The 19657-nt window shown below is 38.4% G+C and overlaps 1 protein-coding gene across 1 annotated transcript in view; it reads right to left on the bottom strand.

The window, feature by feature from the left end:
* EYS (eyes shut homolog) overlaps window positions 1-19657 on the bottom strand; it is a 956188-nt gene that overhangs the window by 324163 nt on the left and 612368 nt on the right. The window contains exons 32-33 of the mRNA XM_067294141.1: window positions 3013-3203; window positions 1178-1269 (exon numbers count right to left, since the gene is read on the bottom strand). Coding sequence (XP_067150242.1) covers window positions 1178-1269; window positions 3013-3203 — 283 coding nt within the window. The remainder of the gene's footprint in view (window positions 1-1177; window positions 1270-3012; window positions 3204-19657) is intronic.

Below are 19657 nucleotides of genomic sequence, written 5' to 3'. Positions count from 1 at the left end.
CATTTGCTTGGTAAAACCACATACAGGTAGGTCACCATTGCCCCTTCACAAAGATTTTTTTTTCACAAGTATTTGAAAAGCATCCACTTCTTATTAGCAATTCAGCTTCCTAATTTAATTTATTAACAAGACTAGCACACTGTGGTAATATACTACTCACGTCTGGATTGTGTTTAGACAGCTCTGTTCTAGAAATCCCAGCTAAACCAAAACCTGACTCATTTTTCTTTCTGGTATACCATCTCTTCTTCTCACCTGACTTTGCTCTTTACCTGTAACACTGCAACTCAGGACACTGACTTTTGGTGGCACAGGTGTCTTGTATGCAAAACTAAGTACAGCCAGTCTTGCTAGATAATTAAGAACTATTTTTTTTAGCTTCACAATACAAAGGAATCACCAACAAGTTTGGTTACAAGGCCTAGTGCACCTAGATTTTCTGCCATCTATTTCCAGACAAAACCAGGTGCTTTTCCCCTCTGATTTCCTATAAGATATCCAAATGTAATTGCTATGGTCAGCCTTCATATGGTTTCTTATAATGGTAAGTATTTATATCTAATTCTGAAACATACATTCTCCTTTCCTATTACATTGACATGAAAAGAAACAAACATCATTTGGGAACAAAGAGCCTGAGAAACCTGCTTACCTACCTCATTTTCCTTTCATTTTATCCTGCTTCAGTTGCAATTACTTTTTCTTTTACAGGAGTAACATATCCTAGTATGAGTTGCAAGTCAGTAACAAGACGAAAAGACAGGAGCCATGGTACTGCTTCTGCCTATCTATCTATATCCCAAGATTTTTCCATTTGTCACATTTTTGTTGTTGAGAATTCAACTTTTTCCTGGACTAAGTAGCTTGGAACTAATGCACAATAGCCTCCCTGTCCAAATGTTTATGTTTGCTATGGATAGATGATATCAATGAAAATAAATTATTTCCTTTAAGCACATCACTGAAGTGCTAAGCACTGTCTAACAATACTACAGTTTCAAACATTTTTTCCAAAGATGTGTCATAGCCCAAATTGCCATAATAAGATTTCTCTGCACAAAGTTAGTTCTCACTCACAGCTAATGAGATATAATACCACTGGAATTTACCAGCTGTCCAACCTAAATGATCTTCCAGGCAAATATAAATACAGACAATACTAAAATATAAAACTTACCTAATTTGCACTTTATACCAGCGACCATCATCCACTCTGGCAGTAGTATTGATGTTTCTGACTTCTGCTGCTTCATCACATAAAAACTGGTACTACAGAGTGGGAAAAATGCTCTTATTACATAATTTGTAATAATCAAACTGCTACAAGCTTGAATTTAAAAATAGCAAATGATCTCATAAAATCTGGAACATACCATATATATCATGGAAAATTAATGTTACTTTAGAGAGCTGGATCAGAAAGTCCATTGTACCAAAAATACAGAAACACACACATATGTTTCCCAGCCCGCATGAAAATGCTCTCATCTTTGTATATTGTACAATCAGACTCTATGGGCCTGATCTGCAAAGAAGTTGACCATCTGCGACCCAGCTGAAATTAATATTGGCCACAGGTGAATTTTACTTACCATTTTATGGCCTCCTTACGCTTCCAAACATGTAATGTAGCATGCAAGCTTAAGCATTTAGGAACACCATTTAATTTCCTATACTAATGTGAACAAGCACTTGATTTCATGGTTTGTCTACTTGTAATTGTAGCTTGATTGTGAGCTTAGAACCATTTGTTCATTGGGCTTTAAATCTACATTTAATCGATCAGTTTTGCGAATGTATAAGTGAATTCAATTAGTTTTAACATGGCACACTGGGATATCTGAATAGATTTTTGTCAATTAAAGCACTTTCATATTTTATGATGCTTATGATATGTTAGAAAAATATTTTTCTGCATCATTACTTTACCATGAATACAAGTAAGACGGACTTAAAGCCATCAACATTTTCTAAACCTTGGATAACTTCCTGCCCTGACTAATCTCATTGGTCTGGATAATCATAATATAACAAAACATAGAAATTACTATATAACAAAATACAGGCTAATTTTTCTTTTTCCATTTATCCGCAATTTATATACCTTTTATGTACGATCACGTTCTTTACAACATGAAGGCCAATATAACTGAAAAACACTGTTCCTAATAGTCATTCCACAATCCTTGCAGAAGAATATTAGAGCCAAACTTTGGGGAATTTCTAACAGAAAAAAGGAAGATGTACTATAAGAAAAGTAGCTTCTCTTTTAAATATCTTTTTAAATCCTCTTTAGTATCTATCAGTCTCTTCACTATTCCAAGCTTTATCTTTTCTTTAAAAAGGAAAGAATAATTTGCCAGAGGTAAACATATACTGCAATATGCACTCCACTCCTTTATGTTCATAAACAAATGTATTCCTATTTAGTTTGTCCAGAAAAGCCAGACAAGTGGGTTTTGTGATCCTATGGAACTAAGAATGAATATGTTAGATTAAGTAAAAGGCTTCTACTTAGAGCCACACAGTAACAATATACACTCTCTTCCCTCACATAGTAAAGTTTTCTATGACAAAATTCACTCAGTGCCAGAGCCAATTCCCTTACTATAATTTTAACAAAGCTGCACAAGAGGAGGTTCAGTAGGTTCAGGCTTTGTAAGTAAAATAAAATGCCTTAATTTCTACCAACTGCAAAGAAAAAAATCTAACAACATTCCTTATTTTTGTCTTTTAATGTGTACATTTTGTATGAGACATTCCAATTATATGATTCAAATTTCCTCACGCACCACCTCTTGTGAGACATATTAATCCCATGAGACATGATTTTGCCCTAACAGATGGCAAGTTTGACAATTGCTTTGCTTAAATTGTTAAAGCATATCAAGACCTTCAATAGCACATACTGTCTTCTGCAGTAGGAAGCAGAAAAAAATTATTGAAATTGTTATAAAAGCCCAAACTTTCCTTCCTCCTCCTCCACACCATTAGAGTATTTTGATGCCTTACCTGTAAGGTGCCATTTTTGATGAAGAGCTGAATTAAAAAATGCCCTACTGTTTCTGGACTCTGTTCAATATACAGAAGGAGTCCATGAGGATTATAGGTCTTAAATTCCAAGTGGATGAAGTTTTGTGTGTTCAAATGCAAGCCTTGAAATTCCAAGTAAGAATCACCATAATAGCGAGCATCACTGAAATCTGTAAATGCAATTTAAGAGAAATAAAATAAGTGTACAAAGACATTTTTTCTTCTTCCCTCAGAGTGATTTCTTATTCTGCAAATGCTAGCAGAGATACAGGATATTCTTTTACATCTGTCAAGCAGACAGCTATGAATCTGAACATTTATGTTACTTTTCTTCTTTAAAAGACTAACTCTGAGAATTTCTAAAACTGAACATAAAGGTTTAGGCCAAATTATATTAACCAGGCAACTAGGATCAATGCCTGAAAGGAAAAGCTATGAAGATGAGTTCTTTACAATACTCTGTGAAGGTACTTGGAAAATATCTAGCAGCTAAGAAGTATAATTTTGAGGAAATCTTTGGCTCCACATAAGTCAGTTTTGTCAAAGTTAGGCATTCAAATAAATATTTTTTGCTGCAAGAATGAATACATTCATTAAAGAATGAGTCTGAATGTCTTTGCAGAAATGACCACAAAGTATAGAGAGGGAGGAAGACATTCAGCAACTTAATTAAGAAAGTGGCATCTTAATCAAATACGTCAACTGTTTCTATCCAAAATGAACACAAGGATGTTAATGCTTGCTAGGGTGAATGCTGGGGAATGAACATTTCCGTTCTGACTACATTTAGCTTGTCTGTTTATTAATCTAGATCCCTATTATCTTCTGCACTCTGTGCCATACCTGGCAAGGGCAGACGCAACTCCTACTTAAATGGAGAAGCTATGCAAATACATGGTTGCAAACACATCAGATGACAGAGGAGTACACTTAAAAAGTGTTTCTTTCCTTCCCTCCCTCCCTTCTTTCTTTCTTCTCCTCTTTCTCTCTCTTCCTCCCGCCCTCCCTTCCTTTCTCATATTGTGCTTTTACAAGAAGAGGATATTCAACATGCACACAGGTACTTGTACATGCACAGATGCCAAGAAGTTAGTAGCCCAGGCCCCATCTCAAACATATATTCATGCATCTCTTAATCATTTACTTGCCAGTGTTTAAATTGAGCATCAGATCAGTACGTCTATCTGCTCATAAAGAATTAAAAATTAGTGTGCTCTTCCACACATGTAACATGAGAGAAGTACTTTACTTGTTCAGTCATTTTATTTTAGCACCACTGCGATATTTCAATTTTTGCACAAGCAGAAATATGCTTTAGTTTCCCTTGAAGAATCACACAGCATACAATTATTTCCTGGATCAACTTTATCCAATTGAAATAAATTCAAAGAAATATTAACAACTCACCCGTCTTGTTAAAAAAAAAATCAGTGCAACAATATGAACCTAGATACAATGCACAACACAGTAAGTGAATGATTCTATTTGCTTGTCTCAAATTTCACTGAATCATTTATACAGCAACGATTCTGAGTATCTTGGAAGGTCACAGATCACATTTCTATCTTCCATAACAGGTAAAATTTTCATCTGTTCTAACACAAACTACAACAGCAAATACATAACCATGAATGTTTAAATTCTGAACATCAGACATAATGGGATAAATTACATACTTTTAATATTGCCCTATTAATAAGTTGTTTAGAAAGTTAGGTTTGGAGTCACTGTAGTCAAATTCTGAACAGAGCTCTTGCTAACAAATTGCCAAGAAGTGAAAAACAGCTACAAGCCAGTTATATACATATTTTTATATATATCTATATACACACACACACATATTTATATACACATACATACAACATGCAGTAAAAGAAACCAAAAATTTCAAGCAATACTAATCAATGAACAGTGATGTGATAAAGATGACCTCATAATTTAAAATGCTTTTAAATGTTTTAAATTCCGCTTTGAAAAATCCACCAGTATGTGTAAATTTCAGAAACAATTAAAAATATACAAAACTTGCACATAAAAATTCTTGTTTTTTATAGGCAGGACAATTTCTCTAAGAAAAGGCAGATACTGCTCTAGAGGATTTCCTCCAAACCTTACCTCCTATTAGTTTGCTTTCCTGAATTCTCTACTGAGCACTAATCCTTTCCCTCATTTCATTCACCCTAAATTGCCCCTGCATGTGGTTTTGCTCTTTCCATGGACTCACTTGCTTCTCCCCACACTCCTGAGATGCTGACATCTAACCAACTCTTTTTCTTGACTCCATTTAGGAGCTCAGCATGGCTGAAAGACAGCAAGGCTGCACCGGCATCTCTTTCTGGCAGTCCTGATTCCTTCTTTCCCTTCTCAGTTTTTTGCACTGTTCAGCACATGCATTTAAGTGGGTATGTGAGGTTAGGTCAAAGTTAGGTCTTTGGTGCTTTGCTGACATAAAGCACCTGGCCACCTAGAAATATACACTATTTCAATATTTCACTATACAGAAGTGAAATCTGAACATGGGGGGAGAAAAGAAAAAGGGGGGAACAAAGCAGTTTACTTAAGATTCCTGAAAGTATAATCCAACTCTGGTATGTGAGGCCAGAACTGGATCTTTTATCAAATTTCAAAAAACACCAAACAAGCAAAAGCTGTTGGTGTCTACCTTCAGCTTTCTATGTACAATTATACTGAGCATGCAGAGTACTGCAGAAAACCGCCATGCTTTATTCTCCCCAACATCCTTTTAACTTCCTATGGCCACAAGTGATGCTACCTTGCAAGGCAATACACTCCATTATTCCAAGGGTTTGGGCCAAGTTTGGCTTCCTATGGGAAATATATTCATGATGCTAATGAGAAAGCTTTTTAAAGTAAGCAGCTCAGTAGTAAAAATATTGCAACAGTCCTCTATGTCCATATATATGGAAAGAGTTAATGAGAGAAAGCACTCAAGAACATTTAGTGAGCTCCAGGGTTTTGTGAAACCAATGAAAATGTGCTGCTTGAATCACACAAATGGCTATGTTTCTTCACACAACAGCTATTAACAAAAAACACCCTTGTGTTTCCTATAAAGATTCTCACATTATTTGTAACAATACACAATCCATTTTTATAGAACATAAGCTTTGCTTATAATCTGTCTACTGCACTTACACGCAGCTTTTTCATTTGACCTCTGGAGTTGTCTTCCTAGATTGTTATTTGTCCTGAAGCAGAGTGCTCATAACCCAAGCTTTTCAGAAGAAAACAAAAACCAAAAAACTGCATTTTATCTTTCATTGTGAATGTCTAACACTTGCTTTCCTAAGAAGCAGGAAAGCCCTTTGGCCTATAAAATCTTTTCAGTTGTAGCTTGTTCCCCTGTGTATGTACAGCTCTCCACTTTCTTCTGTTTACAAGAATTCCCATTAATGTTGAAATGTTAAAAGGTTTGAGACCTAGCCATAGCAGTAAGCGCGTACGCGGACAGTTCTGCAACCTAGTCGACTGCCTCTTCATTAGCTCTTGCCTGTATCTAGTGCATTTCCTCAATTCCAACCTGAGCTTCAATGGGCTGAGCTTAATGATTGAAAGCTTCAAATTTAAAACTTCTTGAAAACTGGAAGGCTTTAAGTCACCTTTTTCAAAGGCAGGTGGAGATAATCAACATTCTAAATATGTTCCTCAGCCTTCTGGATGATGAAGCTTCTGTCTCTGGATATTTATGTCTAATGCATACTCTGCAGTTTGCACAGGTTCAGGCACAGAGCAGGTTGTAACAAATGCTTTTGTTCCTTCCACTGATACTCTCTTTTTATTATGTCACACTGTAGATAAAATTATAAATCTGATTGATAAAGCTATCATTTTTTCCTCTTGTGGACACACATCTTTTACATCATTTACTATTTTAAAAAGTTTTAGAAAAGTGAAATGAAAGCATTGTAAGAATGATTGTTTCACTGGGTCAGCTACTGAACCATCGAGCCCGACAGGCTGCTTCCAGCAGCAGCCAACGGCAGGTGCTTAAGGAAACAGCAGCCAAGAGCAATCCTCCTCCTGGACTGGCCGTGCAGCTTCCAGCCGTAACAGTGCGGTGCCTTCCCAAGCCACAGCCTACAGCCCAGCATGCTGGACATCCACTAGAACTATCTCCTCTGAGCTTATCTAATGGGGAGGCCAAAACCGTAAGTGCAAACACACGCAAAACGCAAACACTGTTAATGCACGGCACCGTCTAAAACACACCCTCCTTGTTCTAAAACCTACTGATTGTTAAGGCAGCGAGTCGTCCCACACTGCTTATCTGCCGCTGAACAACCCTCCCCCGCTCACCCTCCCCACCGCACCTTCGGGCCCACACACCTCGGCCCCCGCCCTCGGCCGCCATTTCCTGGGGGGGCTGGTGGTGGCGGACCGCGGGGCCAGGCGGCCGGCGGGCGCGGGCACGGACGGGCCGGGGCGCTGTGGCGGCGCCCCCCGTGGGAGCGGCGCGGCCGTTGGCACGGCCGTTGGCGCGGGGCCGGTGCTCTCGCCGCGGTGGCGGCGCTGAGTTGCCAGTGGAAGGAGGCACGCGGAGACGTGGGCCGGCTGCGCACTGCCGGGGAAAACGAGGGGAGCGACGGGGGTGTTTGCAGGAAGCCTGCGGAGACAAGAAGCTGAGCGGCGCCAAGCAAGGCAGGAGGGCTGGCTAGAGGCCACAGTCTCACCCGAGCAGGGGGTGGCAGGGGGATGGGGAAGACTGGCAGGTCGTGACCTCTGGCAACAGGAGAAAGGTCCCTGACGGACCTGCAGACTGGCAACTTCATGGTATAGTGCCCTGGGCATGGCTGAGGACAAACAAGGCCTTTCAGGGGATTCCTCAGAGCCAGCTGAGCCCAAACCTTGTGCCTGCAAAGAGGGGAAAGGCGAGTAATATGTGTATTGGAGACTCCCTTCTGCCAGGCTGGGAGGCCCCAATCTGCCAACCCCACCCAGTGTCTCAGGGGGCTTGTTGCTTGTCAGGGGCCAGGATCTGGGAGGGTGCAGAGGGCCTGGCAAGGTTTGCCCAGGTCACACACTGTTATCCCTTGCTTCTCATCCATCTGATCATTGACAACACTGCCGGGGCAACCAGAAGCATATCAAGAGTAACTGCAGAGAGCTGGGGATGGGGGTGGACAGCCTGGCAGCCCAGCTGGTATCTCCTCAATCCTTCCAGTGAAGGGGAAAGACTCAACCAGCAGTGAACTCATCCAGCAGGTCAACACTTTGCTGTGTGGCTGGTGTTGCAGGTAGAGCTTTGGCTTCTGTGGCCATGGGACCCTCTTTGAGGAGCGATGGCTGCTGAGCAGGGATGGGATATATCTGACAGGAGGGACAAGAGTGTTTTTGCTTGCTAACCCAGTGAGGAGGGCTTTAGACTAGGTATGCTGGGGTAGGCTTATCATAACCTGAGAAGTGAGGGCATAAGGGCAGATGTATGTGGGGAACAGCATGACAGGGAAAGCTCTCACAGTTCCCCTGTAAAAGTAGCGTGACTGGGGGAGAGGGGGTGTCCATCTCAGATGCCTGTATACCAATGCACACATATGGAGAACAAGCAGGAGGAATTAGAAGTCCATGCACAGATGCAGAGCTACGACCTCATTGGGATTACGGACACACGATAGGATAGCTGTCATGACTGAAGTGCTGCAATGGAGGGATACAGGCTCTTCAGAAAAGGTAGGGTGGGCAGACATGGAGAAGGGGTTGCGCTCTATGCAAAGGAGTGGCTCAAATGCATGGAGCTTTGCCTTGTGGCAAGTGATGAAGTAGTTAAGAGCTTGTGGGTAAGGATTAGAGTACAGACCAAAACAGATGATGTTGTAGTAAGTGTCTGCTACAGATCAAGAGGAGGATGCAAATGAATCCTTCTTTAGGCAACTAGAGGAAGCCTCACAGTAACAGGCCCATGTACTCACAGTTACCTTGGTAATCTGCTAGAAGGGCAATATGGCTGGGTGTAAGCAATCCAGGAGATTTCTTGAAGTGGTATCAAAGACAATTTCTTGATGCAGGTTACTGATGAACCAACTAGAGGAGATGCTGCTCAAAAAAAGAAAGAACTGTTAGATGATATAAAGGTCAAGGACAGCCTTGACTGTGGTTACAATGAGACTGCAGAGTTAAAGATCCCAAGAGGAGTGAGTAAGATAAATAGCAGAATTACAACCCTGGACTTCAGAAGAACAAATTTTAGCCTCTTCAGGGACCTGCTTGGCAGGATTCCGTGAGAAACAGCCCTGGAGGGCAAAGGGGCCCAGGAAGGCTGGCTAATCTTAAAGGACAGCCTCCTCAGAGCACAAGAATGTCCATGCCAATGTGCAGAAGTTTGGGCAAATGTGGCTGAAGGCTTGCATGGATCAATATGGAGCTCCTGTCTAAGCTCAGACACAAACAGGAAATAAACAGAAAGTGGAAGCAGGGGCAGGCTACTTTGGGGGAACATGAGGACACTGCCTGCACTTGTAGGAATGGAGTCAGGAAATCCAAAGTTCAGCTGGAGTTGAAACCAGCAAAGGAGGTGAAGGAAAAAAAGGTTTCTATAAGTACATTGGTAGCAAAAGGAAGGCTAAGGAGAGTGTGGGCAATTGCTTAATGGGGCAAGGGCACTAGTCACAAGTGACAGGAACAAAACAGAGCTATTCAGTGGCTTTTTTGCCTCAGTTTTCACTGGTAGGGCTTGTCCTCTGGCCTCCCAGGTCCCTAAGCCTCCTAGCAGAGTCTGTGGAATGAAGCAGTACCCACAGTAGAGGAAGAAAGAGTTAGGCATCATTTAACCCACTTGGGCATGCATGAGATGGGCCAGATGGGGTGAATTCATGGGTGTTGAAGGAGCTGACTGTTGATATTGTGAGCAGTCTCTGCAGTTTTTGAAAGGTCATGGCAAAAAGGCAGATGTCACACCCATCTTCAATAAGGGCATGATGGAGGATCCAGGAAACTACAGGCTGGTCAGTGTCACCTCAGTCCTGGCAAGATTATGGAGCAAATCCTTTTAGAAGCCATTTCTAAACAAATCAAAGACAAGAAGGTGTTTGGGAGCAGCCAGCATGGGTTTACCAAGGGCAAATCATGCCTGACCAACCTCATTTCTTTGTGTGATAAGTAGCATAAATCCCGTAAAGACATTCTTTGTGCCAAAGGACTGCAGGTGGCCCAGTACAGAATTGCAAGAAAACTGTCTGAACTGCTGTTATGTATGTGGTAAAAGTTGTTAGCTTCAGTGAGAACCACAGTTCTGTAATCTGTGGCACAGTTCAGTCTTCCAGGTTACTATAATCTAATCTGCATATCATGAAACCACTGATAACAAAAAGATTGCCAACATTGTAGAGTAAGATGAATTTCTTTCAACAAAACATAGTGGTATAGAAGTGACAAGCTGCGCAACCACCGACACTTCACATGAAGAAAAGAGCAGTACAAACTCTGCTAAGAACTACTTACAGACAGTAACTCAGGAAAATATAATTATACTTAATTAGCACTGCCCATCATTTCTCTCTTCTATCATTATTCATACAAACCATTCTTTTAATTTACAAAAATACCTGTAGAATATCAAAGTTTAGCAAATACTTCTCGAGAGATTAGCACTGGTAATAATTCCACAATGATCTTGAATCTGGTTATTTCATTCTTAATTTATAAGTAAGTCTTCAGTCCTCTGATTAGGATGGCATGAGGCAACCTCAACAATGATAGTTTACTATGAAACTCTAACTTGGGCCTTATTTCTTCACTTTTTGAGGAACCACTTTGCAGATGGAAAATACACGGACAAAAATTAAATATTTCAATAACATTACTTAATCATGAAGTTGACTATTGAAAAAAGGGAGGAGGAGATTTTCGCAAGCAATCTCTCATAGCGTGAAAGCTGCTTAGTGGGAGTTCCACTTCTAACTGGAATTTATGTCTTTAATAAAATATTAGTATTCAACACCCTGGAGAAGATTTTCAAACAATGACTCTGTTGTCAATTATAGTTAAATATTTGATCAAAACTACAGTGTACAGTGTATCCAACCTATGCACTTAATACCTTTAAATCATTTCAAACACTTGAATGCTGTTTGCACTTGCCTCATTCACTCTTTTTACTCTACAGTTGTGTTTGTTCAGTTTTTCTAGATATGCATTACCTTCTCCATACTAACAGTATGTATGCACAGTTTTAATGACCTGACTTGCTCTCTGATATTTGTCTCCTTAATAGAAAGGTTATATGAGCCAGTGTGAATATTTTTCTTCAAAAATGAAATATTGCCTCCATGAGAACAGTTAGAGGACTAGAGCCCATGCCCTGTGAGGAGAGGCTGAGGGAGGTGGGCTTGTTTAGCTTGGAGATGAGACAGCTTTGGGGGGACCTAACAGCAGCCTGCCAGTTATTAACTGGGAGGGTTATGGAGGAGATGGAGCCAAGCTATTTAGACATGCACGGCAGGAGGATGAGAGACAGTGGTCATAAATTGAAACAGGTAACTTACTGCAGTGGAAGCATGCTGTCTTTCCTAACTGTTAAAAAGAGTTCATGCCTTCCCAGTTTTGTGAACTCTGCCAGAATCTAAAAGCAGGGTGAATGGATAATATTAGTGGCCTGATGCCTTTTTTCTGCCTCTTTTAGAGTCTCCTGTCTCAGGTGGTCTATGCAAGTAGCAGTGTTTTTTTCAACTCTTCATATGCTGAAGATATCTCAACTTCCATTTTTTTTTACATTTCTGTGTTTCTCTATCTCATCTCCAAAAGTTGCACTTCCTTGAGGTTTTGCATTTAATGAGTCATGTTAATGACTCTTTTGCATTCTATAATGTGGCCAATGATTCCAGAGAGTCCCAGAGAGTCATAGCAAAGTAATTTTTAAGTTTTATTCTTTATTCCTGTAAATACGATAACTTATTTCATTTTCTTTCTATTTGTAATCAGTATTTTAAAGTTTTTAGTTTATTTTCAAATGAGTGTCATGTTTTTCTATCTGTTTTACTTAGTCTTTTCAACTGAAGTACCTTAAAGAGAGAACAGAGCAGTGATTTTTATCCATTATTTCTATTTCTATTGCAGATGCAATGCTCTTACATTGTGATATGTCTCACCTTTGGTTCCACCTAATGTACCCACAGTTATAGTGAACCTGTGTTTTATTCTGTCAGAATTCTGTGTTACATGACTAGCAGAGAATTATAGTTATGTTTTTCTCTCAAAGTTGAAATGTTCTCTAATGTGCCATGCAATAAAACATGGTTAACATCCAGAACTGTTTCCAGTGGAGCCCATAGGCGGCTTTCAAGCAAAGAAAAACAACAGTTATGAATAAACCCTTGTTACTATTCCTGTGTCATGCTTACACAGAGATACAGATTTGAATACACTGCAAAATTCTTCCAAAAGAAAAGCTTGGCAATTTTAGAGCTCCTATAATATCTCACAGCATCTATACTGCTCACAATATCTGTATTGCCAATCTAAATGTACCCAATGCACATATGCACGAATGCGCACGTGCAAGTCAGCTCCCTTACAGAGAAAAATTCAGACCCCAGAACCATGAAGTTCCATGAAGTTCCTTCCCTTTTTCCACCATTAGTGCATAGCTTTCCTTTTCCTACACATGCATCAGTCTGGTCTGTTGATCCATGTTTTGATTTTTAACTCCTTTAGGCTGAAAAGTCACTCTGTAGTTCACATGAGAATGGGTACCCCTTTTGGCTGTGTACAGTGAGACTTGTGCTTACCCTCTCTGCGCACCCCGTAAAGGGGACAATTGCCTGCATTTTCTCTTATTTTTCAGTTCTCCATTCTGTTCAGGAGTTATAAAATGCAATTAGAAACAAACAACAAAAAATCAATATGTACCAGATTTTCTTACACAACACATTTTTCAAATGATTTTCCAAAAAGGATGTATGTGAACAGCACAGATCTTTAGAAACCAGATAGGTGTAAGGTATCCATGAATACCACACAGACTGAAATCCAGAGATTCCTAATCATACAAATAGCAATGTTCTGTAATAGAGACCTAATATATGGGAAGTGCAGGGAAAACTCCTTTTTTAAAAATTTTAAAATGATTCTTGTTCCTTTTATGAAAGGTATTATGCTCTGTGGTGCTTGTAATAATAATGGACTGGTTCAGGTTTATTATGTTTCTTTATATGCATTTTACTTACAGCATCATCAAAACCACTATAAAATTCAACCAGTTTTTTGTAAGCCATTAATTATTTTTCTGTCTTTAAATACTAAGTATTATAAAAGCCAATCTACTACAAGAAAATGAACAAGAAAACTACAAGAAAATGAATATTATCAGCTACTTATTATATCTGATTCTTTTCAGTTGTGACCCTTAATATAAAATAGCTGGAATTAAGGATTCTAATTCTACTGTATGCTGACCCCATACATGTGTTCATTTAATTTTTATGCAATCTAGTGTTATCAGGACAGCCAAAGAGACATGATATTACAGGTAAAAGAAAAGCATCTGGGTAAACAGGAACTGGCTAATGCAGAAGAGGAGACTGTGAATGAAACAAAAGAAACTGTCACTTCAACTTTAAATTACCCAGTAAGTACGAATTCACCCACAGATTAAAAAAAAAATTAAAAAGGAGGATTTCACAAAGTCTGACACAGGTACAAGGCCCGGGGTATTGATTTCTAAAATTTTGCATGTGATAGAATCACAGAACTAGAACAAGCACCTACAAGTATAATTTGGGGAACAAGTGGAGAAAAATAGCTTCTTTTGGCAGAATATGAACTGGAAAGATGATTGTATATGCTACTATATGTCTGCATATAAGTAAATATGTACACAGATATCCTCCCTTTTTTCTCTTATGTTCAGGAAAACAAGACTCTGTGTGTGTGTGTGTGTGTGTGCGCGCGTGTGTCTGTCTGTCTGTCTCTGCATGAGTGCATATACAAACGTGCATATCTATGTATAAATATCTTGCAAACAAATAGGAGTTAGCTCCCTTCTTCAGAGCAACCATCCCACAACTCCAATACTGGATAACTATTCACGCCCAGGAACCATACATTAGACCCTGGAATCTCTCTTCTTGGCTTGCACTTTGTTTTACCATTTTTACTTGTGTCACGTCATTTTGTAAAAGGCCTTTCTCAATCTATTTATATATGGTGGTTTTTCTCTTCAAGGTATGTAGTCCTAGCCTGTAAGTTTAAGATACAGCTTAAAATACAGCATCTTTTTTACTCATCTTTTTTCTAATACATAATATTTTAAAAAGTATATACACACACCCACAGACTACACATAGTACTTTTTTTTTTTTTAATTATTTGCAGTATTTGGACACTGAAAAAAAAACGGGCATGTAACTTGTATATATCCAAAGATAACAGCAGATCATATTCAGGGTTAGTAATAATTTCAATTATATATATATATTGATAAATATATAGGCAGGTATCATTAAATATCTAATTCTTATATATATTTAAAACACACTTTTCTAAATACTTCGGGGGAGGAAAAATTTACTTTAAAAATCCTAAATTGTTAACATTAAAGAAAACCCATTGAAGTCCATCAAATACAGCTCTAGATTTGTCCCTTTTTTTATGGCTCATTTGAGCCAATGAAAGAGATTCTGGAGAGTTTGCCTTGGAGAGGAAGGACTACCATGCTGCACTATGCCCAGCAATATGGACTATACCTCACACTGACATATGGTACATGTCCATGAAATACTTCTGTTCCAACTATCTTTCAAAAGTATAAGTTGGATGAGTCCATTTCAAACTAAATGAAAATCAGAAGTACCTTTTTTTTCACAGGCATAGCAGTTTGGACAACTGTAACACATGTGCCTTTATCTTTGAATTCAGAGAATTCCTGAATTACTTTGAAATTAATTTAGGATGATATTCACAAAAGATGTTCAATTTTAATGCCTAAAATGAAGCCCCCATTTTTGATATTTTTGATGCCTACATTCTGACAGCCAAATTGATGACCATTTACAGATGCCCAGTCTGAGTAGTCTGGACTCTACTTCCCAGAATGACCTAAAATTGTGGCTATGAACTGTGTTACCAGAACAATTGTAACTACACTGTATTGCTGGAAATACAGTTATTTATGTAGATAATACATATGTCTATTTCAGTATCTTAAAGCTCCATATTTATTAACTGTTAATCTAAAATTTCTGGGTTTCCTCCTCTTCCCTTACACTGATTGAATTTAATAACTCCATGCTCATAGGACACTGTATTTGCAACATGGCTTTTCTCTACTGTTTTACTTGCCTGTGAGCAACACTTTACTTGCCAGTTTTACCTACCTACTTTCAGATGTCAAACTTCCTCTGTCTTTTGCCCTCAAACATCTGTCAAGGCCCACTTTAATATCTTTTCCTTTAGCAAATCTTTGCTGGGGCCCTGTGTGAAAGCATCTTTTGGTATCTTCCACTGATGTTTAAATTAGACTGACAGAAACAACTTCTGTAAAAGCAAGACTACTGAAGATTGTTATATAAGAGAGGTTAACTGACCCAATCTACTTGAAAATCTTTACAGTTTTCTTGTCTTGGCAATTACCACTGAGAGGGTCATATTAAATGCTTCTCTTACTAGCATCACTGATAAATGAATTCCACCAATATTTCAACCAGAAAATGCAAGTGCACTACATAATGGAAAAATTGCTGATATTAAAACAATTTCAGGAGTATTTTTAGAGATAAGATATATGTAATACAGCTCAGCTCAGTTCAAGGCCTGTAAGAATGAGAATATAATCAAAACTGTGAAGCATTTACTCTGTTCGGTTCTAACACCAGAAGTACTTAAGCTGTCTGCAGATGAAGATGAGCAGCAAAATCCTGGAAGTTCTGAGCATTTCTGTTTTAATTTGATACTCTGCTTGCTCATTCTTTGAAGAAATATTCATCTGCCTACAAATGAACGCCCATAATTTATTTTCTAGAAAATAATAGTTCACACATGCAGCAAGAGCAGTGGGTGCTGTATGTTTGTTTATTTATTTATTTATTTATACACACACACACACACATATATATATTATGAGAGGAATTTTTTTCTTAGAAGTATATATAAACCAGTTGATAAATTAGTTGATTACTATACATTTAAAAATAACCATTTACCTATAGCTGTTCACACATATATAGACTGCAAAGAACTGAGACAATTTTGAATCTTGCCCCCTCTCCCCCAAACTCAGGAAAAACTTGCTATTTTCAGAGTCTCTTACATCTAGACGTTGAACAGAGCTGAACTAATTTTAACCTCAGCTATTTTAAAGATCACAGCTAATATCAATGGTCACAGCCTGTACATAGTATGGTTTTAAAAATATCCTTTATAGTATTGTAAGTTACTCCAGAAGGCAGTTATCTCCACATTATTCAGAACAAATAATAAAGACAGGAATAGCACAATGATCAAAATCTTTCAATTCATTGTAAGAACTGCACACTGAAAGCACATGGTTTTAATTGTTTTTATAATGCAAGAAAAAAAAGGTCAGTAATTATCCTCTTTTCCCCCCACAATGCCAAATCAGTCACTTAAGCAAGATTGTTCTCTGACTAGAAAGATGCACAGATTACTTGACTATTTGGTGGTGTTTGAAAGTGGGACTTCACAGTAACATTCTGTATTCTATGCATATACTTGTAATAAGAATGCATGTTTGCTATCTAACTTAGTAGAAGGGTAATAGAATTCTATCTGAATAATTTGTTCTTGTGTTAGGCACGGATCCAACATTCTGATTTAGCAATTCAGCTCAAATTTGCTTAGCACAGCCCCAATACTGGAGAAGTGATAATCAGGCGATTTGGTGACAAGGACTCTCAAAAGAGTGTGCTTCCTCCTGTTTCTGGAGAAATTCTCATGGAGTTCTAAGATTAAAACTACACTCGTCCTGAAAACAATCTCTCCCCCAGTTACAAGTGAAATACTGTATCAGGATGTTACTGTAAGGCTTGCACAGTAGCTATGTTTGTTCCTAATAATTTATAGTAATTACTTTTACCTAGAAAGGGCACACAGATCACTGAAAATGGCAACTCAGTTTTATCTTCTGTGTATTTATAAGTAAACACAGTGTATTTACTGCAGTTGCAACTTTGCAAAAGCCCAAACTTGCCCAAGGAGGTTGGCCAGTGTTGCAATTTAACTGCATGTCTCTGTCTTCAGTACGCCTTGCTCGGTTCACCACTATGTATGCTATCTCTCTGAACAGTCCCAAAACTAATACTGGGCAGGTACATCAGCTGCTGAATCCCTCTTTATATCTTGGGCATATGAAAACAGTCCAGACTGCAGCTGTACTTTTAAACATGAATAATATTCACACTAGTGCCCTACCAAGCTGTCTTTACAAATAAGGCTGACGTCATTGCTCCTAAAAAGGGAAGCCATGGTGTTATGAAATAATGTAGCAGCCTGTTCTGGTGAAGGTCTTACATACAGTACCGAGTATAGTCTTCTGTATCTCCCTGCTTTCCCTTCTGCTAGACGACTTTGCAGTGAAAATGTGGGGCTGTCTTATGAATAAAATACTAAAGCAGTCAATTAAGAAGGTGATGAGCATTATTTCCACTTCCTTCATCATTGTTTGTTGAGTAGCAGGCGCCCACCGGCTGTCCGTGTGACAGTATGTGTTCTCTCCCCACCTAACTTGGGAATTCTTATGCAGACATGCACGGCGGCAAAAAACAGCATCAAAGGCGCTCAGTGAATGTTAAAAACACTCTTCTATCATTCACAGTATTAACTTCCTGAATGGTGCCCAATAAAGGAGGTGTAAGATAGGTGAATACAGCATCACATTTTCTTTTTCCTTTCTGAGTCACAGTGGTCTAGGGTCTGTTAATGTAATAAGCATTATGAAAACAGATGCTGGCATGAATATTTAAAATATAAATAAGGAATGAATCATTAATAATGCTACAGACCACTGTCATGCCACATAAAACTCAGTGATGTTTTGAAGGTCACACAAATGAAACTCTGATTAAAAACAGGATCAGGAAATTTGATAGATATCATATATGGCATGTAGCCTATGAGAGAATTCCACAACTCAAAACCTAAAATAGATGATTCACAAACTATATGCTAAAAGGGGTCCCAGAACCCCCCTCCTGCTTTGTATGTGATGTAGTCACTGGCAAAATATAAATGCGAGATTCTTCTTTGATAACATTTTAATGTGTGAACTGGCAGCTAAAAGGATGGGGAAGATTCAGACTCATAGGTAGCTCTGTTTGGAGAATTCATTTCAAAATATACATTTAAAGTAATTTCTATGCTGAAAAATTAAGTTCATATTCAGAATTATCTGGTGTAAGCACTGTCTAGAATAATTTCCTGTACAGAAGAACCTACAGTGCAAAGGAAGCCTTCACACAAATATTCTGTAGCAAAGATTTTGCATGAATCATGAAGATAAGATTCAAGCACACAAAGACAGGGCATCTTCCAAAATAACAACCTGTATGGGATTTTTCTGTGGTGAAAAAGCAAATTTCTGCTGCTTCCAAGCAAATATATTTGTTTGTGTATTACTTGATTAGTAGTGTCCTTGGTTTAAATACAGTTTGGAATCTGAAGAAAATACATTGTGGCTGGGGTAGAGGCTTTCCAAACAAGGATTTTGGGAAGGTTTCCCACTTTTTTTCATGACGTAGAGTTAAACAGAAAGTTAATGGCAACGCTAACTGAGAAGACATGTCTGAATGAGATAAATGGCTTAAAACACTAGTTAACTAGCAATCAGAGCTGTCAAAAAAAGAACAGTTTTTAAAAGAACTAGTTTTTAAAAGGATCTTTCCCTGCAAAGGGACCTGAAGGGACCGCCAAACAATCTGCCTGGTATCACTGTTACACTAAATGCCTTCAGACATCTTAGAAATTCAGAATGATTGTAAGTGATGTCCACAAAAGAAAATGGCATACTAAACTTTACAATTAATCCCTGTCAGTTTGAAATTATTTATCATCTTCCTAATCCTTTAAGTGCAACAGTTACATCTCATAATCAAGAGAGAATTACCTAGACGATGGATAAAAACAGTATCTACACTTGATACTGTTTATCTCTAAGACAAAAACTAAAAGAGCCCTTGGTTTTTACTTTCCAGAGAATAAGGTTACTTTTGGGACTGTGTAAGAAAAAAAAAAAAATCTTTGTTAGGTCCTCCAGTTCTTACCATAAGCAAAACGTCTCCTTTTACATCAAATGAACTGTGTATATTCACACATTAGAAATCTGCAGTCTTACTCTACTTTTGTGATGTAAACCATCCACTTCTCCTGAGTATTCTACCAAGAGGATTCCATTTAAAATTCTGTACTTCTTTTCTCATACATCTTTCATTATAAAACAAAAACTAACTTAAAAGTTGAAATCCCACCTGTTTCTCTGTTCAGATTTTGCACCTGCTTTTGCCAAAAAGTGCAGAAATCCTCTTTGCTGATGTACTTATTACTCAGGCGTTCTCTCGCTCTACTCTAGTCTGTGGGGCTAGAATATGGAAACTACTCCATAACTTCAGACGTTGGTACAGATTTCATGCTGTTTTTACACAGTTCTCATCTATCCAAAAGG

The sequence above is a fragment of the Apteryx mantelli genome, chromosome 3 (assembly GCF_036417845.1).
Source record: "Apteryx mantelli isolate bAptMan1 chromosome 3, bAptMan1.hap1, whole genome shotgun sequence".
Lineage (NCBI taxonomy): Eukaryota > Metazoa > Chordata > Aves > Apterygiformes > Apterygidae > Apteryx > Apteryx mantelli.
This window is presented reverse-complemented; position numbering and strand designations above follow the sequence as displayed.